The 25067-nt window shown below is 41.3% G+C and overlaps 1 protein-coding gene and 1 long non-coding RNA gene across 3 annotated transcripts; one reads left to right on the top strand and one right to left on the bottom strand.

The window, feature by feature from the left end:
* Positions 1 to 3072: 3072 nt before the first annotated feature.
* Positions 3073 to 24927, bottom strand: GTF2H1 (general transcription factor IIH subunit 1). 2 transcript variants are annotated; one of them, XM_059848992.1, is made up of 15 exons: positions 24788 to 24927; positions 20844 to 21012; positions 18841 to 19033; positions 16281 to 16443; positions 14510 to 14603; positions 13829 to 13978; positions 12852 to 12931; positions 11438 to 11568; positions 10323 to 10410; positions 8924 to 9012; positions 7918 to 8035; positions 7050 to 7140; positions 5519 to 5634; positions 4523 to 4615; positions 3073 to 3950 (listed from the first exon to the last, which is right to left on the bottom strand). In XM_059848992.1, exons 2-15 carry the CDS (start codon positions 20995 to 20997, stop codon positions 3864 to 3866), a joined length of 1647 nt encoding a protein of 548 aa, XP_059704975.1. In that variant the 5' UTR covers positions 20998 to 21012; positions 24788 to 24927; the 3' UTR covers positions 3073 to 3863. The 2 variants fall into 2 exon arrangements, with proteins under 2 accessions (XP_059704975.1, XP_059704976.1); XM_059848993.1 differs by lacking the exon at positions 4523 to 4615.
* Positions 14556 to 21800, top strand: LOC132328804 (uncharacterized). The gene is made up of 3 exons (XR_009486870.1): positions 14556 to 14692; positions 21315 to 21435; positions 21712 to 21800. It is a non-coding gene; the product is annotated as an uncharacterized LOC132328804 (long non-coding RNA).
* Positions 24928 to 25067: the final 140 nt, after the last annotated feature.

The following is a 25067-nucleotide window of genomic DNA, read 5'->3' as shown; positions in this document are numbered from 1 at the left end:
TACCTCTGGGTCTGGTCCCTTCCACCCCAAAAGAGCCCCCACAGAGCACTTTCCATCTAGGATGTTAACAAACTCCCTTGCTTTCAGCAGACAGGGCTTGGCTATCTTTTGGGGAGATGATGTGCTGAGAGGAAATGCAGTAGCCTGAAAAACGTGTGAGATTGCGTTAGGTAATTTTGTGGTTCCCCAGGCTTTTGAACTCTGCTGTAGGAGTTTGTTGAGGATCAGTCTTAGATCACCAGTGATGTCTGATTGCTATTCAAAAACTTGCTGTGTCCCATTTGGACTGAGCTCCAGTTCTTGCTGCAAGGCAAGGGAGAGCACGGAAACAAGCTGAGAATATCATGGCTCACACTGAAACTCTTGCAATAGAAAGGCTCCTAAGCCACAGGGGTGCTTGGGCAGCAAGCCCTTAAGAAAGGGAAACAGGGTGGATAATGGAAAACTGGGCCATAAGCTTTCTCATTGTTACCTTCCCTGCTTATTCAAGTGACTTTCTGGATAAAGCAGGTGTTCCATAGGAGTTTCTAGCTGATACTACCTCCTAGAAGTTGTAAGGATGTACTTACAAAAGTAAGGGAAAATAGTTGTAGCTTTAAAAAAAGCATCTTAAGTGGTGGAGAAACTCATCCATCTGGGAAGGCACAACAGGGCCTTGGTGAGATCTTTGCCACGTTAGGAAGCTGCAGATGATAGTCTTGAGAGCTACCCTGTGAGTATGTAAGAAGCTACTTAAATAGGGTGGCTGCAGTGAAAGGCTGTCACCTCCTGTCCCTGATGGGGGAGAGCTTTTGGGAGGGAATTAGCCCAGCCTTTTTTGTGGTGCATCTAAATATCTTCATCTGCTGAAATGCACAGGCTGGTATCTGCATTTTCCTTCCTCCATTACTGGCAAACCTTGGATTAGAGTGACTGACAAAGCTCCTGTGCAGCTCTCCTGAACCAACAGCTGCTGCATCAATATATGGAACAAGCAGAGTACTAATCCCTGGAGACTTAAAAGTGGCTTTTGTATGATAAGAGAGGGACAGTAGAACTAGTAATGGTATAGAGTCCTGAAAATGAAACAATTTGACAATAATTATATTGTAACACTTTTGTTGCTGACCTATCAGCACCAAGGGACAGCTAAGCGAGTTACACAGTTCTCTCAGTTTAGACCTCAACAGAGCCTGTTAGGGATTTAATTCAATCAGAAAACACAGCCTAAGCATTAGAAAAGACTTCACTTCAGAATTCAGTAGGGTTTATTCTACAAATCTTAGATCAATGCCAATGATACAAGTTTTATGAATTCTCATTAAAAATACAAGTCAGTATAAAGATTCCAATAGTAATATAATGCATGATGATTCAGTTTCAAAATTTAAGGAATGAATCTGTGTTTTGGACCATGCTACAGAAAAGGGGAACACAATGTAGAAAGAATATTTCGTTTACCTCCCTTTACTTGAGGAGGGGCCTGTGCCTTATTGCCACAATACCTGAAAAAGCAATATGAAGTGCATAGCAGCCTTGCCTGTACAGTCTCTAGGCAAAACTGTTGAATTTAGTATCTTAGTCCTCCTCCCCCTAGTTCTGGTCATTAAGGTATATTTTGATAGCCTGATATCATTAAAATAACTTAAAGCTATTGCAATACCATCCCCAAAATGGTTATAAACATCAGTCCTTGGAGCTGTAAAATGTTCTTGTGATGCACTGACACTTTTTCACCAGGTTGACCATTTTGCCCAGTCTTTCCAGGAGCACTAAATACATTCCAATTAAAGGTGAATTAGTTCCCATATTCAAAACTCTCCTAGGATTTAAATGAAGTCTCAGTGCAGTCTAATATTTAAATGTGTTGTTCATAGCTTCAGGCACAGTTAGAATGTAAACCAGACCTGTTTTCTTGACCCTAGCCCTCTGATGTGATGGAAGGTGTGCTAGCTTTCAAGGAACAGCTGGAATTTGGCCCCAGAATTGCTAGACCAAATGCTTTGGATCAGGGGAGAACAAACGTACCCTTTTTTTTTTTTGGGAGCTGCCTGCACTTACAAGGGGATTTGGCTTCATGAAGCCACGCCCTAAACCTAAATTTTAGAGAAAGTTTAGTTCTCACAAGAGGTAACTCTTGTTAAGATGTGCACCTCATCCCCCAAATGCTGCAGTACATCTGTTTATTCCCAGTGACATTTCCACCCTGTCAAGACCAGTGGGCATCTCTGGTTGAGCCCAGTCATTTCTTGCAGCAGAACCATGCGGACGGCGCAGAGCAGGGATCATGCATGGATCTGCAGCAGCACGCAGGGAACGAGGCTGAACAATACACACACAGTTCTGAACAGGACTTTGGTGCAGTGATGCTTAACTGAAACTCAGCTTTTACCAAAAGATTGTAGCATAATACAGAAATCTGAAAGAAAAGGGTCTAAAGAAGCCGCTGACTTCCATGCACCAGTTAAAGAAAAAACCCCTCTTGCATAAACGGAGCAGCAGCACAGAACAAGCACCCACTTGGCTACACCAATACATCTTTTCTGCTGTAGGAATTTTCAAAAATTATCCACCCAACATCATACTACCATGTTTTAGCATCATACCAAAATGTAGTATTAAGCCATCATGCAGGTTTGGGGAATTTCTTCTGCTGTACTGAACACTGCTGTGCTTGCTTTGAATACATATTGTCAGTCTGATTTGTCTTTGTAGTAGATGCATCTTTAACAGTCACATTTAATCTGAAGTAAAAAAAAAGTTCAGTAGCCCATACTGGGCTATTGTCCAGTCAAAGTGACAAAAAAATACAAGGTTGTCATTAAACTGCATATATTCGAGAAAAGGGGGTTACTTTGCATTTAAGTCACATTTAATACAAGACAAGTTGGTCTGAAACTGTGAACCGATTCTACTTAGAACAAAGTATGGCACAGATTCCCAATACCTATGGACACTGTGTAAATAACACATTTTTCTCTTTGCAATGATTATCAACTCGCCAAAAACAGTATAATAGTCAAAAGGGAAGGGTGAAGGAAAACAGATTTAGGAGAAGAAATAAAAAATGCCTAAGAATTGAAAATAAATGACTTCTTTTGTAAGAAACTTTATTTAACTTCATTTTTAAAAATGCATTCTCTCCTCAGAACAAATGCCACCATAAAAAAAAAGATTGCAGTAGCACACACTTGCACTCAAAAGGAAACATGCAAAACTGATGGCTGAAAAATTTTTGCATAAAAATTGAAGACTTCAGGCAAAAGCTTGCCCTTGTGTACCTTTAGGGACCCCAGACGATGAACAGCTTTCAGTGCAATGTCTCTTGCTTCCAATTGGTGGGGAAACATATGGCAGGAGCTTGTCTTCTGACAGCTACACTCTCCCAGATGTTTGAAGCAAAAACAGTCTCAGCTATGTTTTAAAACACCGTTGTTAAACTGTTGCAGGAAGTACAAACAGAATTCAAGAAAATGTCAGAATCCAGTGAAGAAAAACTTTTGAGATCTACCCTGTGCCATACACTTCTTAAAAAAAAAATTAGACAGAAAAACAAATTTTATTAATACACCCTCTTTAAATTTTTTATTTCTGAAAGCAGCTTTTTATGCAAATCAAAAGCAGTTCCTGAGTAACTGCAGTAAACAGTGTCTTTTAAATATATTTGCGCCTCAGCTCTTCCGTTTTGGTTCTTCCTTGTTTTTCTCCCCAGTTTTCAAGTTTAATCTCAGTTCTTTTTCAAAAATGTGCAAGTTCAGTTAGCATTGTTTCCAGAAGTCCACAGCTTGCAGGTCTTCCTGCAACAACTCTAAGATCTGCACATACCTAGGCTGTAGTCCTACCCTATTGCAGGCTTTGCTCTCAGAGCTGTACAGGATGTGCCCTCACGTCTTCTTCAGCATGCGCCGGGACTGCCACGTGTGGAACTTATTGTAGGCTGTCTGCAGCATCTCTTCTATATGACTTACCAACTGAAACAGGAAAAGAGAGAAAAGATTGCCTCAGCTGCTGGAAAAGAGATCCCCTCCCCTTCCTTTCAGGTGCATTCTTGCTTTTATCCACTATGAGTAAACTTGCTAAAATCAGAGAAAGGACCTTGAGGCTCTCTTGCAAAATATCCATAGAGGGAGCAGTGCAGAGAGCTGCTGTACTGAAAAGTAAGGGGGAAGTGACACCTCCATTGTGCTGTCTCTTCTGGTATTTAGTCTGTGACCACTTCAAATCTGACATGGGGAGAGAGTTCTGAAGTTGTTCAAGTTCTACGTCATGGTGGAAGTGAAAAATGAAATGTGACTTCCTCTTTCTTTCTATCAGTCCTGTAATTTCAGCTTACAGTTCTTGTCAGTTGCTGGAATTACTCAGCAAACTGGACAGGGACAGGCAACAGCATAACTGTGTACCCAATTTCCCTCTGTCCATTTCCTAGTCAACAAGAAAATTAAAATGCCCTAGCATAAGAAGTAACAAAGCTATCATCCTCTCATAGTTAAGAATGAAATTATTAATATGCACCCAACATAATTAAACAGTACTTTCCCCTTACATTTGTGCTTAAATATTGTCTCCGAATCTTTTCTTGGAATGGGCAGAGCTTTGTAACCTGAAATCTTTCCAAGTTGCTCCTCATTTTCACAACCTGATAGAGACAGAAACCAGTATTACAATACTGAAGAATTACAGTAAGACAGAAGTTTCATTTCGTTTAACAAACTGTTCTCCAACAAAACACCTAACTAATTCTGGGGCTACTTCAACTTTGTGTAGTTTGAGGAAGGAAAGTTACTCAAATATCAGTCTCTAACACTTCTCTGTATTTATTTTTGAGATAAGTGCAGAATGACTGAAAGTGCAGTGTGCCACTCTGATTATTACCTCCTTAATAAACACTATAAATAGATACAAGATATTCACAAAATGGTGGTGTTTTTTTTTCAAGCAAGGACTGGATTTTCAGGCCACATTTGCAGCAGACATGCAAATGTATCTGAATGCAAATTTTAATCTTTGTTTTCCATGTGAGGTCAAAAGTAACAGAAAAATAGTTACAGTCATAGACCATGCTGTAGACAAACATCTGTCCTTGAAGGAACTTAGTTCTCAAAAGCAGTGTGGGTTCTGAAGGTATGACAGTGATTTTTGCAGTGGATAGAACAATAAAGGAAACTTGCTTGTACTGCCACTGTGGAGGTTATATTTTGGAGCTGAGGAAGGGAGGCTTTAATTTTTGTTTTAAACTGGAGTGAGAACCCTGCAACTGCGCTGCCGATTCTGTTTGAAGCTGGCCAACAGCTACTGCTCCTAAAGGGAGCTAACAGGCAGGCAGAGACAAGGATGATTTTATTTAATAATACCAGCAGAACTGCTGAGAAAAATAAGGTTTCATGTTATTTTGTGACCTTCAGTTCTAGGAATGAGTAAGTGCTGCACTGATTTGAGGCATGTGTATTAGTTCCATACTTCAGTAATGACAGCCATTCTAAACCATGGTCATTCTAAACCACATCATAACCCGGGGCCATAAGAGGAAGCTCTGCCTTACCTTTTCTTCTAGGAATGGTGTGTTAACAGGAAAGCAGGACCAGAAGTGTCGTAGCAGTTCCCCTACTGCCACATACAAGTGTTTTAATTCAGACTGAATGTCATTTGGCACCATCTCTGCAACAGGAAAAAGTTTTTTCACATCACTCAAATCATCCTATGAAAAATGAGAACTAAGGCTACTGAAGGAGCTCAGTGATGTACACTTCCACTACAGTCACAGAATGACTGGCTGGGAGGGGACACTGAGATGCCTCATAGCAATTAGATCAAGACTATCAGCAGCTGTTAGATCAGATCAGCTGCTATTTATGGCTCTATACTTGAAAGCTTGTGTATTATTTAGGAAGATCCATGCCAGGCAAAGAATGGACACCAAGCCTAATCCAGGATTAGAAGCAGTATATTTGTATTGTTTTAACAATGTGGCAGTGCTGCTGCTGGCTTGTCCCAACAGCACAATGCTAAGAACTCTGTGGTGGGTACTTCCAGTTTTTCCTTCTATCTTATGCTGGCAATATGGTTATAGCATGTGAAAGATGAAAAATCCAGACAGGAAAAAAGAACTGTGTTCCAGACATTCTTAGAGAAGAAAGGGTGACAGGGTTCAAGAACAAGGAAAGAGCCACAGCTGTAAAAACCCAAACAAAAAGTACAAGTAGTCACTGAGGATGAACACAGTGAACTGAACAGTGAATATCAAATTTTAGGATGAGGCTGTTAAAAGAAAGAAGTGGTAGTCAGGCTCAAAGAAGTTAAGTGTAGCACCCAATGTGTCAATTAGGATGGGTAAGAAAGCCTCACCACTGCTTGCTGATTCCTTTTATTTCAGTACCATAAAGAACTCATACTTGCTTTTTCAGCTGTCTGAATTACTTTCTGCTGCTTTACAGACCAAGTAACACAAGATAAACTGGAAAACTGTAATAAATCCCAAGAACAGGGATTCATCTGCTGTGAGACTGAAGAGACAGGAACTCAAACTGGCAGCAATGTGACAATAGGAAAAGGGGTGGTTGAATGGAGGTGTGAGAAAGACAGGCTGTCTGATTTGCCCTTGCAGTCTACAAGGAAGTTGCCTTTTTTCACAGCAAGCTGTGAATCTTAAATGCAGGCTGCAAAAAACTTAGTTTCAGATTATTATCTAGGCTTTGCTTCCTTAAGAGTTTCCACAGAGTATGTCATATTCTACAATCCAGGGGAAAAAAAAAGCTGAACAAGTAAAACCCCACATCTGTAAGACAATTTGATATTTATCAGACGTTTCTGTCATTTCTTGCTGTATAAAATGTTCTCTTGTTCCCTTGCCTCAGCGCTGGTGTAGCCATTACCACCCCCATGGTGAGGCTAGTGGTGGCATGGTGCTTTTCTTTTGTTGCTGGAACCCGGTACTACTCCAGCTACACATTTCCATACTTTCCTTTATCACTACCACTGTAACATGTTTTAAGGGAGAGATGAAACAGCAAGCCAGCTAGTGCTGTGCAATGCACCAGGATACAATTAAAGCATTAGACATCCCAAATCCTTACGGTTTATGGCTTGCTGTGTTCCACCCTGCATAAGTGCTCCTCCAGGTGACAGGACTGCAATAGTGCTGGCAGCATCACCACTTGAAAGAACCTGGAGAGAAAGGAAAAAAATATTTCAGGTCACTTTTTCTAATAAATTCTTTTTAAAATAAGATTAGTTGAACACCTAGATGGAGGTTCAGGTTCTGCTCTTTTCCAGAATTATGTGCTATAGCTTGTTTGCAGTGAAAACTCTCCAATTAATTATACCTTTTCTCTGCCTAGACCTTGAACAGCCTGTGCACGTACTCTGAAATAACACAGAGTATTGATTGCTATGCAGAAGTGTAGCAGAATCCTGGCTGCTTTACTTGGGGCCAAACTAGGTTTACAAACAGCTAAGTTCAGATGCTGGCTGGGGAGATTGGCCACAGGGCTCTGCTGCCCTCCAGGTGCCAGCAGAGAGCTTCTGTGCAGCCCACAGCACACTGACAGCCTAAGTGCATTTAGGAGCAAAAGACCAGTTCAATTAAAAACCCGTTCACTGTAACCTCCTATACTTCTCAGAGTGGGATGAAGACACTGGCCTGTGCATGACTGTCCTCCTTTACTACCTTATACCTTTACTGTTTCCTCAAAAGAAAGCAGGAACAGAAGAATATAACTGAGCATCAGCAATGACTCAGTTTCCTCTAGTGTAGATTTTAAACAGAACAGCTCAAAAGGTATCATCTAAACCTTTAAAATAAATCAGTTAACAGAAACTGGAGATTACTGAAGTTTAAATTTTTCATGGTAAACTTCAATTGACACGAGACACAAAACTGTATAGAAAGTAAGATGCTAAGATCAAGATCAAGAGGGGCATTTTCAAAATATACTTCCATACCTGAGTTAGTTTGGGTACATATGCCTCCATTTCTTGTCTAATACTCTGAAATGAATTAATTATATCCTGACTAGTTGCATATTGCTGGGACTGAATTGGAGTTGGACCATGGTAATACCTGTGAGGTGAGAAAAAGGAAGGGAAAAGTTTTACTACTAAGAGTAAAGCAAGAGAAAACTCCTGGACAGTTCTTGTACTGTTTCTAATTTTAGATGCTTTGCAACTATTACCAGTTCTTTATTTATTGACCAAGTACAATATATTGCCACATGGGAAGAGGCTGGGTTAGGGATAGTATAGCAGCAAATAACAGCTTCAATTGTTGAATCTGTGATCATCATTTTACCAATGAAAAGCTACCTTTGCCACCAAATTCTGGAAATATCATTAGAAGGAAGCAATTCACATAACTTTCAACTGAAATTAATGTGAATTAAGTTAGGTGCACATGTGGAACTGTTTTCTTTCTGGTAGTACTGCTCCTTTTCTGGTGTTACATCTAAGGTTTTCAAACTCAAAAGTCTAGAAAACAGGAGGACTACCACTACAAAAATCTTAGAGTAGTGAGCAGCCCAAACTATCCCAACTGCACTTTTTTGCCTGGGAGAGGATTTTTCTTGGAATTCCATATATTTTCATATGTAACACATTTTTCCACTGAAAGCTGCAATGATGTGCTGAACAGTGAACAGAGCTGTTAGGCTTTCACAGAAATTACATGTCAAGGTCATTCAGGTTGGCCTAGAGACTTAACCCTCTGAAAAGTAAGGTGGAATTTGGCAGGGGTGTTGGACTAGGTGATCTCCAGATGTCCCTTCTTACCCCAACCACTCTGAGAAATAAAACTACAAATTTAAGGGGAAACTGGTTTATGCAAAAGCTCATATTAGGTTTCTAAACTCAGGTGTAACACAGTAGGGACTAAATCAGCTGGTCCTATGTGGGCCGTGATGAAACCCCTGATAAACTGGCTCTGCTGAAATAGCTGTGCATTATTTTAACTTACCTATCAGACTTCTTTAAGTTTAGTGCAATAGTTTTAACGCTATTATTCTTTGATAAATCTTCGTATTCAATGGCCTCCTGCAGTTTTACCTAAAATTAGCCAAATAATGATACATGTTACTAATGAAGGCACAAGTCCATACATCCAGTGCTTTCTTCTGGTGCATCAAATTTGAGCTGAAGGGTTACTAAAACCTTAAAGAAAACCCAGGTATGGAATGACTCATGCCTACCCTCCATAGGGAGTGATGCCTGGTGTTGTTCAGGATGGGCCATTTGGAAGTCTTGGCACCATTGCTTTTTCTCCGGATTCTGATAAAATTAAGGCAGTCCCTGCCACTTCCAAAACGTGTTCCAAAAAGTATACATAGATAATCATTTGTGCTCTCTATTTATGTCCATCTAACTCCAGATTAGCAGAAATACTCATGATTTAATAGCTGGTGCATAGCAGTCTAAGACTAAAACCACAGTGATTACCTCAAGCTATCTGGTGACAGCAGAGCTGTGGAGTATTAGCAGTGAGAGGTAACAGCACAGTGATATCAGACTTTGTATAACCAGAAAACTATTTCCAAAGTCTCCTATTCTCCTGCTACTTTCACTCTCCTTTTCATCACATTTCTTCTAGTCTTGCAATATAATTTTCTGCTCAGTAAAACTTTACAGCTTTTGAGGAAAGTCAAAGACTACCCCCACACTTGCCAACACATGTATTCTACAAGGTTTTCTCACAATACAACCAAGTTTTGAATCTCTATGATGTTTTCTGTTTAGGCTGTCAGCTCCAGAAAGTCAGTTTTATAGCAATTCCAGTACTCTCTTCCACTTTGTGAGCTGCTGTGGTTAGTCTAGACCAGGCTGTTGTCCTGTATTTCACTGCACCAGGTGTCACTACATTCAGTTCAACCTCACTTCAGTTTCTGACTAAGATGAAGGCTGTCATGTGCTAGTTTCATCATCCCCTCCACAAACAACACACTTGACAGGTTAATATTGGTGCTTAAACACCAATATCCTTTTCTGATGGATGTTCTCTAGAAGTTTTCAGGCATTTGAAAGAAAAACAAAAGGAAGTGGGCTGAAAATAGAACTGTAGCAAATGGAAAGAACCAGATTTCTGAGTCCAATCTGAAGTATCTTAGAATTTTTCACTTTCATTGGGCACTACTGAAGAGAAAAACAGCACAATACTTCAAAGTGTAACTTATTTGTGTTTACTATCAGAGGTAACAAGGCTTCTTACAGGCTGTCAGGTTGTTATTCTATATACTTCTAAACAAGGCTAAAAAAGTTTTACTTCAGATGTGTCATAAACCAAGTAAGGAACTTTCAGCAATTTTTTGAGAGACAGAGCTTCCAGTTCCATTTAGTTAGAATCACATCAGCTAACTTTATACCTTTTTCAGTGGTGGCTGAAAGAAATCTGAATCCCTGGAGTTTCCATCCGTACTGCTGGTCTCACTGTAATGGTCATTTTGTGCTTCTCTTAAAATAGAGAAACAGCATTAAGAAGAATTCACCTCACAGGAAACTTAAGATACAAGCTAGAGACAAAGTAAATACATCTGTTTCAAAAACTTCATATGCAAGTTCACATACTTTTTTCCCCTTATGTCTTAATTTCTAGCAGTTGGTGTAGACAGAAAGAACTAACTCCTCACATTAACCCTGTTTGTCACAGGGGAAATTCCCCAGCAGGGGAAGGTGCTGGTCCCTCTCTTCAGAAATAGCAGCATGCCAACAGTGCATGTGGGACACAGCAAAAACATGGCTAAATTAGAAACACTTCGTACACACAGTTATGCAACCAGGTATTAGCAGAGCTCTGGGAGCCCTGCAGTACTGTCCAGGAGCCCTATCCTATTGTGCCTTTCTGACTGAGAAACAGAAACACACTTTGCCCAAAAGAGATCGCTGAAGGTGCAGGGTACAATTTGTGCAAAACAGAAGAACAATGTGAGGGAGCCCAGCTAAACATTAGGAAGTAACTAAGATCTCTCACAGTTAAGGTCTGTAGGATTTGGGTAGAGTAGTAATCCTTACTGGTTGTCCATAAAGCAGTTGTAAAGCAGGTGACCTGACAGGTGGTTTTGGTCAGAGGCAGAGTACTGCACCTGAGGAGTCTTTCATCTGCTCCACCTATGCCACACTGCAGGAAGACCCAGCAGACCTGCTCCTGGAAGGCAGGAAATAGGAAATCCCTGCACCAGACCTCACCTCCACTACTTCTGCTGCCTTCACCAGGACTAGACATCTAAGGCACAGCCATTCTTTTCTTTTTAATCTGCTTTATATCATGACTCAGTTAAAAATAGCAGTCATCATTTCAAACAGCTCTGAAAAACTTCTATAAAGTAAAATGAAACCTAAAGGTATTTTCATTTTTACAGGAAAATAATTCATTCATAAAAAATTAAAAGAAAAGGTTGTATGAATAGTTGAAGATGTGCTTTTGTTTTGGAAATTCCTTAAAATTTACTCTAAAAATCTATTACACAACGTTGAAACTTACTGTTTCCTGAGGCCAGCTGCAAGGACCATGGCACTATGATGATTAAAGCGTTTTATGATGGCAGCATTGCTGCTTTCTCTAGCAGACTTTGAGGCATTTGATGTAGAGGCCACAGAAGCAACACCATAGCCCTACAAAGAAAACAACATTAATTCCCTCTTGGCTCCCAGAGCAGCAGGCCAATTCTGTTTTCCCTTGAGTCAGGAAGCCCCCTCCTCTGCATCACCATTACCCAGAGAATTGTTTTCCTACTTTTGCCCCACCACCTCCTTATGTACTTTGAAAAATCTCCAGTGACTATTTTATTCTGCTAACACTTGGCAATTTAGAGGTGTCAGAGAGAAGGTAACAAGTCTTATACAGGTAATTTTATAAGACCATGATATAAGTAAAAACTGAACTAGTTTAGAAAAAAATTAAGGATCGCCTGTGCAAAACAGGCATTGATGGCAAGGAAAAGACAGCAATTATTTTACTGACTGATTTTTAACATCTAGTGGGACACCAGCAGCCTACAGACTAAAATATACCTGTCAGGAGGATGTGATACCACTAGAAAATTCAAAAAACTTCAAGCCTTAAAATGCTGGCAGAGTTCCCCACTTGCCAGGTGGCATTTTACCCCATGGGCTTGCTGTTAATCAGCCTCAAAAGCAAATCAGGGGCACTTCAAACACACCTATCCTAAACTCATGTCCAGTTTCAGACTGGTAGCTTTGGACAACTCCCAGAAAAAGAAAATGAAAAAGGAAAATCCAAAAAAAGGCCACAAAAAACTTAAAAATGCAGCTTCATTATTAACTACAACTGAACAGTTTCAGTTACATCAACTGCAGAAAAGCACATCTCTAAGTTACTTCACATTATGGTACACCATTGATACAAACTTTTTAACTTGTTCGTGGAAGCAGGTAATCCTTCAAGTTAGTTGTAATTTTAGCAAAAAAAGGTATTTGAAGCTAAACAAAGAACACTGCACAAAGTGTTGTCCTTTGGTTAGGCCAAATCAAGTAGCAGTGTTCAAAGTAAGAACAAATCAAAGACTTTTTCCTGGTTTGTGCTACTCTTCTGTACATTGTCACAGACTCTAAAAGGTAGGAAAAAACCAAAGAGTTCACTTTAAACTAAAAAGCCAAAGGAATGAGCAATTCTTTAAAGAAGTGAAGTCTTGTATTTACACCAAGGCAGATGTGACCACACAGGTCCTTGAGCACAGTCTCCATTTCCCTTCACATAAACAACAGCAGGAATGTTGAGTACCCAACCACTGCAACTGCCTAGTAAGGGATTTGGTTTAGAATTAGTATTTGTAGTGGTTTTAAAAGAAATGCCCACTTAAATGTAACTAAGGAAGGGGTATGGTTTTCTTTTGGATTTTTTATTTGTTTTCTGTTTTGTTTCCCCAAGAACTTACTTCATCTAATGTTTTATCTTCCAAAGCTGTTAAATCTATCAGAGGGTTTTTCACTCCTTGAGACACCATTGCTTTTAATCCTGTGTGAAACAAATTTTAAAATATCATGAAAAACTGTATCTAAACAAATAGCATCACTATGGGATCATTAGGTTATAGTTAATCTTTAAAAGAAGACAGAGGTTCTGCACAGGGCCAAATAACACTGAGGCTAAAACTTTAAACCCTTTTTAAAGTTCCTTTTAAAATAAGCACTAAATGTGGGAAGTTACTCCAAAACATCTTCCTACTAATTAGCCAAGTTTTCACCAACTTCTACACATCACTGAACACTGATTAAAAAAATAAATTGAGATGCAGTTATAGTAGTGGGATCTGGGAAGAAAAAATTGCATTTCTTCTAATTTTGGCACTGTTCTGCTGCCCTGCCTGGGTAGTATGACAGCTTATATCTGGTGATAGCTTTGACTTGTGAAGGGTTTTGCATTCCTAATGGAAGGCTTTCAATACATATTTTGGAATGGTGGTAAGTGATCCCCACTCTCCACATTTCTGTGTCATCAGAAACCTATCTCAAAAGTTCATAAAAAACTTGAGCCAGATAATATGTTAGAATTTCAGATTAAAAAGACTGACAGAGAACAAGGATGACAACTCCTCTGGAAAATCTGGACTAATAGAAATCTCATTTACTAAAACCCCATCTATAACAAAAACTGTACCTGTTGTAAATTGTGCACATACCACAAAACAAAACCTATTATGTACACAGAATTATTCCATAGTAACTGATGGCACATAATCAATCTACCAGGATGGCATGCTATGGAATTTGTAGTAAAGCTTACTTCTAGTGCTGCCATTTTCCAAAGGTAATTTGTTTCAAGAAATGCTCTCACTATGAAACATGCTCAGAATGGCAATGCTGTAGCTAACTTGCCGTGACCATCTGTATCTTTCAGAGACAACCAGCTTACCTTTCTCATCCAGTTTGGCACATTCTGCAAAGAGGTCTTTTGAGCCTGTATTGAGCCTGTCCCGATGAAAATAATGAGACTGAAAAAATCGTGTCCAGAATTCCCTCTCAGTCATGTTATGTGGAACATTCTCTGCATATTTCATTTTTACTGTGAATAAAACCCAAAACAATTACAAACTGTTCCACAAATCTTATCTTAAAATGGTATTTTATATCAACATTTCCTTGATGGCTTCCCTGCTTTCTGCTGCCTCCATTTACTCCCATTAAATGGAAGGGACTGCAGTAGTTAAGCAAGAGTGAACAGGTACTCATTTATGCCTATAAAGCTTTGAAAAGTACAGGTACAGTGGCCTGAACACTCTTGAATTGCCTCCACGCTAGGGGCCAAAATGAATCTGTGTCAGTGTTCATTACAGTGGATGGGAAATGATGGAAAACAGGTTATTTTTCCTCCCCAAGGTGATTTCATGAAAAATAACAATTAATTGGAACACTGAGTAGGAGAGTGTCATGGAAATCAAACAATTACTCACAATTTAAAAAACAAAAAGTCAACACAAGTTAAAATGTTTTCATTTAATAAAATCTCAGATGAACGTTTTAGTCTTTCTACAGTAAGACAGTAAAAAGACTAATCTTAAATGAATGTGTTTGCTATGTAAAACACTGCTCTTACCTGCAGGGTATGTCCGAAATATGGATTCAATAATATCTGAAGTCAAGTTGTACCTCAGCCCGTTGCAGCCATCTGTCTGAGGCCGTACATCAGCCTGAGGAAAAGCACACACAGGGAAAAACAGTCTGGATGTTTTCTCTAACTGGAGAAGAACTGGAATCTTGCAAGCAAGGTCTGCTACAGGTAAAATACTCTTCTTCCTCCAGTAATCCATAGCGTATTTGATCGTACATAGGTATTTTAGAATGAGGAATCAATGAGCAAACATGAATTATTTTATTATACTTGTCATTTAAGGGATGATTTAACAAGCAGACTGCAGGCTTTAGAAAGCAAAGAGCACTCCATTGGTCAAAACAAGGTATGCTTAATTAATTTATGCTTATCCTTGTGTCAAAGTTAAAATAAGTAAGCATACTGTATATGCCTCATGTTTTATTGTTCACTCAACAATTCAGCTAGTGGATGATCAGTGGCTATAATGAAATGACAAAAAAGGATTTATGGCTCTTACACCTTATACCCTTATACTATAAAGTATACATAGTTGTATACGAAAAACATCTTAGTATAACTGGTGAGTAACACTGAATTTAAAGCTTGAGGATTAGTCTTTGTCAGAACTTTGAACTTAGATCTCAGTGATCTCTTTGGGAAGCTCTGGAGGAGGTGAGTGCTCTGGCCAGTTCTCAGAAACAGGAAAAGTACGTGATTACTAAGGCTGCTGCCTTTTCCTCCTTTTCCTGTGTACCTCAAGCCTAGCTTTTGTACCATCTTCTTCCTAGGCTAACATGCATTCTGAGCAGAGCCAGTCAGATTTAACTTGAATTGGGACACACAAATATCTAAGATATCCTCTTTACAAATGCAGGGAACACAAACATCACCAGGTGGTTTAAGAACATTTTAGTTTTCAAGGTTTGGTGGGTTTACTTTTCACTATGGTTTCTTTTTTTTAACATTAAGGTGTAATAATAATGGGAGGCAGGAAATCAGAGCAATCAAATTTGTCTGGCAAATGATTCAGGTATTTCCACGGGGGAAAAAAACAATCAAATGGTTGAACAGCAGCTAAATTAAACCAATTCCTACCTCCTCTTTCCCTCCCAAATCCACCGTGGGCACAGTCATTACAAAGGTGGAAGTGGGATTCCATCTAAAGAGTCCTATCTGTGAGTTTTTTTGCAGAAGCAGAAACATATCTCTGTGTGAGCAATCTGAAGTTGTACTAGATTACTTTTAGACTGCACTGAATTTACTGAAGCACGATTTCTACAAATGGGTAAAATAAGAAAGTTAAAGAAAGAGAGAAAATGAGCTTCCAGATACACAAGTTGTTCTTCAAGTAGCTGAAAGCATGTACTGATTTAAAAAAATGGGGAAGGGAATAAAACCCTTATGTGGAAAGGTTCATTTGTGCATGTCAATGCTGTCACAGATACGCTCTTTAATTTATTGAGCTCATACACTTTAATCTAGTGACCATATAGTCACATCACTCCTGTTTTACAGAAGGCAAAGCAGCAGTACAAACATTATCTGCCTATTAGCAATTTAAAGTTCAAATTTGGTATCTTAAACGGACAAAATTTTGAGGTTGCAGATTAACAGGAAACCTTTTTTTTTTCTCCTTTACACTTGGAATAATGGAGAGATGTTGAGGAACCAGGAAGGTTCATGTATATGGGAATAAAGTGCATGAGCACTTTATTTACTCTCACTCTCCCCAATTTGTTGCTCTAAAATCCTGTAAGTTAAAGGTTCACCATACCAGGAATGCTGCAGAGATGCCCACGTCCTGCTTATTAGGTGCTGCAGAATTATCCCCTGCATTCAGGCTTAAACGGTTGGCCCAGAATTCTTCAGCACTGATTACTTGGCTCACAACAAGGTCTTTATAGAGCTGAAACAAAACAGGATCTTCTTGCAGCATTCTGGTAAAAGAATGTATTGAATAGAATTGAAATACTGCAGAATAAATCACTAGTATTTCCACAACTAACACAAGTTCACAAAAGGAACAAAAACCAACTTTTCTTTCAAAATGCTGTGCATTTTTTAACAAGACTGTATAAACAACCAATGTCAATAGCACTGTTTGTCTGAAAAGGCTGAAGAAATGGATGGTAACACTGAAAGTTGGAAAACAGTAATGCCTAAGGAAAAGTTAATGTGGGATTCATATCTTGTCCTAAAATATTCTGTGGAGCTTTTGTCTTTGCACACCAGGACCGGAATCTCCTGAACTGTAAAAGCACAATGAATATTCTTGCTGTTCAGCAAGAATGTAAAAGCACAATGAATATTCTTGCTGTTCCATAACAGAGAAGTATGATGAGAGAGAAAAAAAGGACATCTGAGTGCTGACCAGTTCTTAGTTTAAGATCTTAAAATTCAGTAGCTACAGAGCTCTATTCTAGTGCAAGAGTATAGATCACAAAATATGTATAGGATAAGATCTCTTAAAACACATTACTCCAATGGTTGTTCATTTATGTTTCTGTGGTAACAGCAGGATCTTCATCTCTTAATCAGACATAGCACAAGTGTGAGACATGTTCTGTGTCACTACTTTCACCAGGGAGCAATGTTTACAAAAGTTATCATCCACATATCAGGTATCACTACCCAAAATGCAAAGACTATGCACCTGAATCTTCACTCGTTCTTAAGCAACTGTTTTTACAGCTGTGTCCCTTATTAGAAACCCACTGGGCTATTTTCAGGGAAGCGTGTATGTGTGTTCACAATCTGCCAACAACTGTCTTGATCAACTGCAAACAATGAAAAAAAACAGGACTCTTATGGATACATGGTCTAGGGATGAACAGGGATAAATTGCAATCTAGACAGAATGAAAGCCTTTAGCTGCTCTAAGGACAAAGTAGGATGAAGTGGAAGTGAAAGCTTTGTGGCAGGATTATTATGTTTTAACCACCAGGGTTTCTCCAGTTTTTCTTATTGTCACAAGTATGGATTAGTGGCAATTCTTACAAATTAGCGTAGCTGAGAGCAGTCTGTTATTCTTGTTATTTCATTAAAGCTTGGAATTTTGGTATGTACTCAACTCCCACATATCAACAAATGAAGGAAGTGCCATGGGAACTCTGGATGTTGTACCCTCCCACAACAGGCTGGATCTTTTCTGCCTGATCTGTTGCAATTAAGCTAATGAAGCCCCATCACCGGACTTGGGCTTCTAATCAAGAGAACAAACTATGGCTGAGTAGGTGCAGGGATTCTGGCTTTTCTGTAACTAGAAAAGCTCCTGATACTTCATGGTGTGATGCTGTAAAACTCCATTTAAGGAGGCAAAGATTCAGAGCTAAGACTGCCTGTGTTCTCAGCACCAATACTGCCAGAAAAAAGGCACACAGCATAAAGAAACAAGTATGGGAACAATGCCAATGCAGGCTGCACTGCTGCAGACCCTAGTGGTTGCTGCAGTACTGGAACCAGTTAATCCTGATTGTGTCACAGCTCCAGCACAAGGGCTCTTGCCCTTCTGCTGGGAAATCTCCTTGTTAAGATCCAGTCTGTCCCATGAGACAACGCTCTCATGTTTTGAAAAATCTACGCTCAGAGCTAGAAGAGTCTTTGGAAATGGAAGCCATAGACACAGGATTCACAGCAGACACTAAAATGAAGTGAAACTTGTCAGGGGAGATGCAGAGAAGAGAGCTCTGTGGCCACAGGGATTGGATTAACAAACATATTAAAGGAACGGAAATGTATCTCAAGAGCCCATATGGGAAAAGGACTTAGATCCTCAATATCTTCTCAAACAATTTCTTAGAATAAACATCCTGTATGCCAAATAACAAACTGCAGCCTCTCAAGTGAGATGCATGAAAATACCTAAGAATTTAGTAGTCTATAAAACATCAGGAAAGATTTGAGGGGTAAATTGGGCTTTATGAGGAGTTAAACAAAATGACCAGACTCCATAAAATTTCTGGAAAAGGAAAAAAAAAATCTTTCAAGCAGCTTTTCTAACTGATACATATATATTTAAGAAGACTAAAAAGACAGGATGCCAGTTGGGTGCCCTCCTCCCATAGCTATGGATAAGAAAGACCAGGTGGCAGCCAGACTCGCTGCCTTTACACCTCAAGAACGTGTCACTAAGCACACAAGTGTAGTCTCAACATGTGACAGTTATGCAAGTCTCAAGGAACTGCCTGGAAATTGAAAGCAGGGAGATTTTTACTAGGGAAACAAATGCTGTATCATTCACAATGCTGAAATAACAACAACTGTTACCAGCAATACACAATAGTTAGCTAACAGAAGAAAAAACCCAACAGACATTTAGGCTGCTATCCCTTTACCTGTTCTTCTCCTCAAGTTCTTTATTAGCTTTCCTTTTGAACTTGGGCAAGAGCTGTTGAAGAAGATCCTTGACCGCATCTCGCTCCTTCACTGCTGTGCTTTCATTGGAGAAGTGGAAGTTGGTTGTGTCCCCTGCATGCAATACCAGCTGCAGCTGAATTTTAGCTTTACCTTCTGGACTGATTTTCTGGCCTAGATTGCAGAGAGACAGACAGTAAGCTTATACAAGAAACTGTCTTCCCTAGAGTACTTGCTTATAAGCAGTTATTCTCATCATCCAATTAAACACCATTACCCTGCGTGTGAATTGCAGCTGTGAAAATGGAATAGTCAGTCTTCCCCTTGAATTAGATTGAATCCTGCACCTTGTTCACTCTAAAATACAAGCTACAGACAGTAGCAGCCTGTTGCTTAATATCCTTCAGCTCCTGCTCAGGAGTCCTGATTCATCTTTGCATTCCCCACAGCATCCGTTAGAAAACTGCTGCAAATGAGGCTGTCATTACCTGGACACTTTAACCTGGAAGCAATCCAGGCTGCTGCTGAAAGGTGACCTCATTCCCCCCTTCCACTTCTTCCTGCTGCATTTCTTGTATGATTGCTAGTGTTTGTGCAGCAAGGTGACCCAAGGACTGATTCACTGAAAAGCACCCCGTTTTGTTTTTCCAGCTGGCCCAGCTCCTGCAGAAGGACAGTGGTAGGAAAGCAAAGGTAGGGTGGGTAGGAGCACATCTGGATCCCAGTTTCCAGTGGTGAGCTAAGTGCAGTTAGCCACCAGTGCTCCCCAAGTTAATGACCAATGCCTCCAAGGTACTACTACACCTTCATGACTCATTAGAAGAATCTAATTCCTGCTTCCATCCTCATAACCAGAGGGAGCAGAGACTGGGACACCTACACTTATGGACTGTTGTGCTATAGTAACTTTAGTGAAGTACCGCAAATGGCACTAACCTAACCTTTAATATCAGCCCTTTCTCCAGAGCAAGTGGGAGACAGGAACCAGATGTCAACATTAAATCACCTTCTCTATTACAAATTTTTTAAAAATCTCACCCTTTTTTCATTTCAGATGACAAAAAGCACATCTTTCATCTAAGTTAAAAATACTTCAATGCCCATATATGTACATATTTAAAATACAAGGTGCTTAAGTGTAAGTTAATAGCTAAATAAAAACTTCACAAAGTTGATTATTATAGATGAATGGGGCTTTTAAACTTCTTATCACTTTCATATTTAAGAATATATCATCTTTGTTCTGATTCATCACATGCTTTCGATCATGCTGCAGTGCCTGTATGTGACTTTAAACGGCAATAATCACTAAACCATTACCAAGTGACACACACAACTCACTTTTTATTCCTTCTTTGGCATTAGAGCACATGATATATGAGCACTAATTGGAGCCAGAAAGGCAGCATGCTATAGACATCTACTGTTTAGTTTTGACTCGCAAGTACTCTGCTATTACAACAGCAAATGCTTATTCAGAATGTTACTAGCTAGGCCAAACTACAGAAGCTGACACTTCTGAAGCTATGGTCTGTTGGATGAAAATAAAACTGAGTTCATTTTATATGAAAATCGAAACAGCTTTAGATACTGAATTAAACAGATGACATGCCAGATAGTTTCTGTGTTAGACTGAAAATCCTATATGCTTCCATGATCCTCCTCCCACCCTTCCCTCTACAAGCATATGGCATAGATTATTTTTCTGTTCAATTTATTGCAGAAGGTTATCAAAGTTAATAGTAAATGCAGCAGATGTCAGTTAAACATCTGAAGACTGCAGTTGTTCTGTCGTAGCATCCTTAAGCTGGTGATACTTTACCACAGTCCTGATCCCTGCTGCTACAGAGTAGCCTGGCCAGAGCTCCAGACTCTTGCAACCTTGCTGAGGTAGCAATACCTAGCATTGCATGGCAGGTGAGCTTTGTGTGATTTAGGCATCCGTGGCAGTAGTGCTGAGTGCAGCAGGCGAGTGCTCACTCACATTTGATGTCTGCATACATGTGGCTGACGGTGAAGCGGTCCTTGCCCTCGGGTGCCCAGGCAATGCGTTCGGCCATCAGGTACAGGGCCCCATCCTGCTTCTTCTGGCGCACCTTCTTCACTATCAGCAACACTTCTTCAGATGAGGTTGCCATTGTGGCTACAATGAGCTGTTAAAAACATACAGTTGAGCTGATTAGCTGTGCTGTAACTCCTATCTATATTAAAGTATTACAGCCCCCATTTACTTGTTCATGCCTATATCATTTTGGGAGTATTTCACATAAATGTGCTCCCCCGTTTCAGTACAATCAGCAAATTTATTTAAACAAAATACTCCCACCTACCTAAAAAATCCATCTAATTATATTGCTGATACTGCTTTTGATCCACTAAAAGACCCACAAATCTTACATTTAAACTGATAACTAAATTTTCCTATTTTACTGTCCTTTTACTGTTTTTTTTCTAGTTCAGAAGAATACTGAAGCTAAGCGATGACGAATTCCAAATCTTCTCTGGCACTGGCAGCAATCCCTTCTTCAGTGGGAATGGCAGATGCTAAGTCATTTCAGAAAAGGGAAGGATATAAGGTATGTGAAAAATCATGAATTTTCAGTTCAGTGTGCTAAAGATAAGGTAGCCCAGTAAGACTCAGGTGTTCTTATTGTGGTGGGTTTTGCCCATGGCTTGAACAATGATTTGTACACTTGACTGCAGCTGGCCAGTCCCTCTCCTCCAAAGTCTGAGAAAGTAATGTTACATGTACTACAGCACAACGATAATTCTGTCAGCAGTCTCAAACCAACAAGACTTTGGATACTTGCTGCACTGTTCTCCCCAGCAGTCACTATCATTCCTCTCCCCAGGTTCACCCTACAGCCTTAAATTTTTCAAGAGATAAAAGATATGGTGAGTATTACTATACTCTGTCAAACATACTATTGGTACACTTATCAAAAATGTACATCTTTGCTGAAAATGTTTAGTATGCTGTATTTTGTGTATCATAAACTTTACTACTGATATGCAAAATAATATTTTTCCAGTGCTAATGTGGATGTTGCATGTGCTTCAGAATACCTAAAATATTGCTGGGATGCACATTGAAGTTCAGATTGTAATCTGCATCAGCTATCACACTGCTAGTAGGTATCACAAAATGGTAGTTCTAAGCATTTAAATTCACATACTTCTTTTTTTCTTAAAAAAACCCCAAAAAACAACAAAATACCAACCAGCAGCAAGACAAGACATTTTATTCTGACAATTTGGACAGTAGCACAGCATTCTGTTTAACAGAAGTCTTACAAGATCTTGTGCAGATGAGTTAAGTAACACACTAGATGGAAAGACATACTGGCAAAAGGGCTCTGCACTTACAGTTCACTCCTTCACCATTCCAGCCATCCAAGGCTTTGCTTAAGAGTTCAGTCATGCTGAGCTGAATGTGGGGTTTCACATCAGCACCACTGCAGCAGTCTCTAGAACACACTATACCACATTCAGAGCATCCTTGGTAATACTTCTTTCTCACAGAAAACTGCATGGCATGATTTCAGGACTGTTCCCTAGCATAATCCATTACAGTCTCCCAGCAGCACTATTCCCTTTCAGTGCTATTCACACAACCATTTTATGTAGTTTCCTGTTGCGGGTCTGCAGTCTCATCAGCACCTTATCCTTACTGGAAAAAGGCAGCTGGCCACAGACTCTCAGAGACTGGAAACCTCACCATGTGCAAGACTAGGGATTTGGTGGTTTTCTCCCTTTGTTACTTTATACTCCTTTAAGGTCATTATTATCCAATGCAATGGAGGCAAAGCCACAGAACACAAAGGAATTCAACCTGTACAGAACAGCAAGAAAAAGGAAAGCATTTCCACAGTCAGGCTCATTCTGATGCCAGCTGCTCTGCTTTTCTACCACACCATTTCACCTACCTACACCCAGTCTTTGAACTACAGAAGCAAAGAATCAGCAGCTACCAACTTCTCCTTCAGAGCCCTTCTAGTACCCTGCAGTGTGCAATCTGTGAGAGCACAATTATCCCGCAAGTGGCTCATTCCACCTTCTGGGAGGGTGAGCACATGGCTCATGCTGTTCTTCTTTCTGTCACTGCTGTACTTCCTTTTTCCTGCAGTAATTTACAGTGGCAGTGGGATGATACAACTCATAAGCACAGTAAGTATTACCCAAAATGGAGAAAACCCTGAGCTGTCTTTTGAACAGTACATCAGAAAGAATAAAAAAAACTATTAATAATAGGGATTTAGGAAGGTTACCGTCTGTCACTAATGGAAACAAAATGGCTTCGTGTTACAAGAAGTACAGGAAAAATTCTAAAATAGGAATCTTGCTTCAAGATTTCATTCCCTGTCTCCTACAGGGAAGGCTACATCCTTGCTAAGCAAAGCACACACACTCAGCTTTTTTTTTTTTTGGGCATGTAAGGCTTCCTATGCAGCAGAGAGCCATCAATGATGTACTTGTGCCTGCCCAAATCTCATAACCTCTACATTTAACATCTGAAGTTCCCAAGAATCAGTACTACAGTTGATGAAACTGCTGCTACGCAGGACAAAAACTGCCACATGCACATAGAGAAATGCTGTTATTTTGTGGCTTTAAGTGATAATTTTAACCTGCTACAGCATTAGTGTTCTTCAGCGGCTGGTTCAAGTATGAATAGGAAGGTCAGACAATTTATTTTAAATTCCCCAGCAACAGAGCTTGGTCAACAGTTCTACAAGCACTTGGATCAACCAGAAGCCCTAACAATGAGGTACAACTTGTCATCAGGTCTGTCTTGGGGATGTTAATTTCAGCTGCAGTTTTCAATAGGCAAGGTCTATCAGGAAGCTTCAGTGTTGGCATAGACCAAAAGAAATGTTCTGTGTGCTTATCCACCTACAAGCCCTCCCCTCCCAGCTCTGTGGGAGCAAACAGCTTCTGGAAATACCATCAAATTCCAACAGCTATCTTTCCTCCATTGCAGTGAATCTTCCTAACCACTCTTATTTTAAGATACAGCACCTCTCATCTCTGTTTTTTACAACACCTATTCTGAACATTCTCCCTTACCAGCACTTTACTCCAGTCTCTTTTCATATGGTTATGTCGAATTCTGAGCAGAAATAAAGAAAATGTTTGCACGTTTTAATAATCCTGACTTGGCCAGGGTGGGCACGGACTGGCAGGCAAGCTCTGACAGATCAATGCAGGCCTTTCTGCTGCTGGGCTTCCGCTCCCCGCAGGCAACAGCAGAATCCTGGAATATCTGTGCCAATGGCCCAGTCTGACCCGCAGCGGCACAGGGACGCTGCCAGCTCCGGGAGCGGGCAGAGCAGCGCCCCGCGGGGTGGCAGGGATCTGTCAGTGGGATGGAGGAGTGGCAGCAATGCCGCTTGTCCCGGGCACGTCGGGGGGCATGCACGTTCGTGAGGGGCCAGCCCGGCCTTCCCCGGATCCGCATCACCCACGCTCCGGGAGGGATGTCACCCTGCTACGAGACGGGCCCGAGGACACCAGCACGGTCCCGGCGGGGTCTGCTCGGCAGCAGGCGGGGAAGGCGCTGCCACGGCACCTCTTTGTCTGCCGCCCGCACCGGGCCAAGCGCGGGGCGAAGCCCGGTGCCCTGGCAGCGGTGCCGCCAGCGCAGCGCTGCCGTCTCCCCGCCACCGCCCGCAGCCCCGGGGAGCGCAGATCGGTGGTGCCGCCGTCCCTTTCGTCCCTTCCCTCACCGCAGCTCCGGCCCGGCTACCGTCACACGTCCGCCGGGCAGGAAGGAAGCGCGGGAGGCCAAAGGCCGCCGCGGCACCATCGCGACGCGGTCCCGCCGCCCCCGGGGACGGATCGCCGGGGCAGCGCGGCCGTGAAGCGGATCGGGCCCTGCGGCCTGCCCGGCACCGCCGCTCCCCCGCGTCCCGCGCCGGCGGCTCTTACCGTGCGGGTTGCGCTGGGAGCTGCTCCGAGTGCGAGCGGCGCTACGGGGGTCGGGCCGCGGCCGCCGCCGGGGCCATGGGGCGGGCGGGGCGGGCACGTGACCGGAACGGGCCGCGGGGCGCCGGGGGTGGAGCCCGCACCACGTGACAGGGGAGCGGCTCCGAAGCCGCGCGTCCCCGGCGGTCACGTGGCGCCGGCGCCCCTCCCGGCCCCCGCCCCGGTCACGTGGCGGCCGCTCCCCCGTCGCCATGACGGCGGCGGGCGGAGGGGGCAGTTACGC

This window comes from Haemorhous mexicanus, chromosome 6 (assembly GCF_027477595.1).
Source record: "Haemorhous mexicanus isolate bHaeMex1 chromosome 6, bHaeMex1.pri, whole genome shotgun sequence".
Classification (NCBI taxonomy): domain Eukaryota; kingdom Metazoa; phylum Chordata; class Aves; order Passeriformes; family Fringillidae; genus Haemorhous; species Haemorhous mexicanus.
Note: the sequence above shows the minus strand (reverse complement) of the source record. Positions and strands in the feature narration are given on the sequence as shown.

Bases quoted from the DNA above. Each gene is read 5' to 3' on its own strand.
- GTF2H1 (XM_059848992.1), bottom strand. From the start codon at position 20,997: ATGGCAACCTCATCTGAAGAAGTGTTGCTGATAGTGAAGAAGGTGCGC. The intron at 14,604-16,280 runs GTATGGTGAACC...GCTTTTCCTCAG, and splicing joins GCATCTCTGCAGCATTCCTG to GCTGATGTACGGCCTCAGAC. The intron at 12,932-13,828 runs GTAAGCTGGTTG...TGTTTCACACAG, and splicing joins TGCCAAACTGGATGAGAAAG to GATTAAAAGCAATGGTGTCT.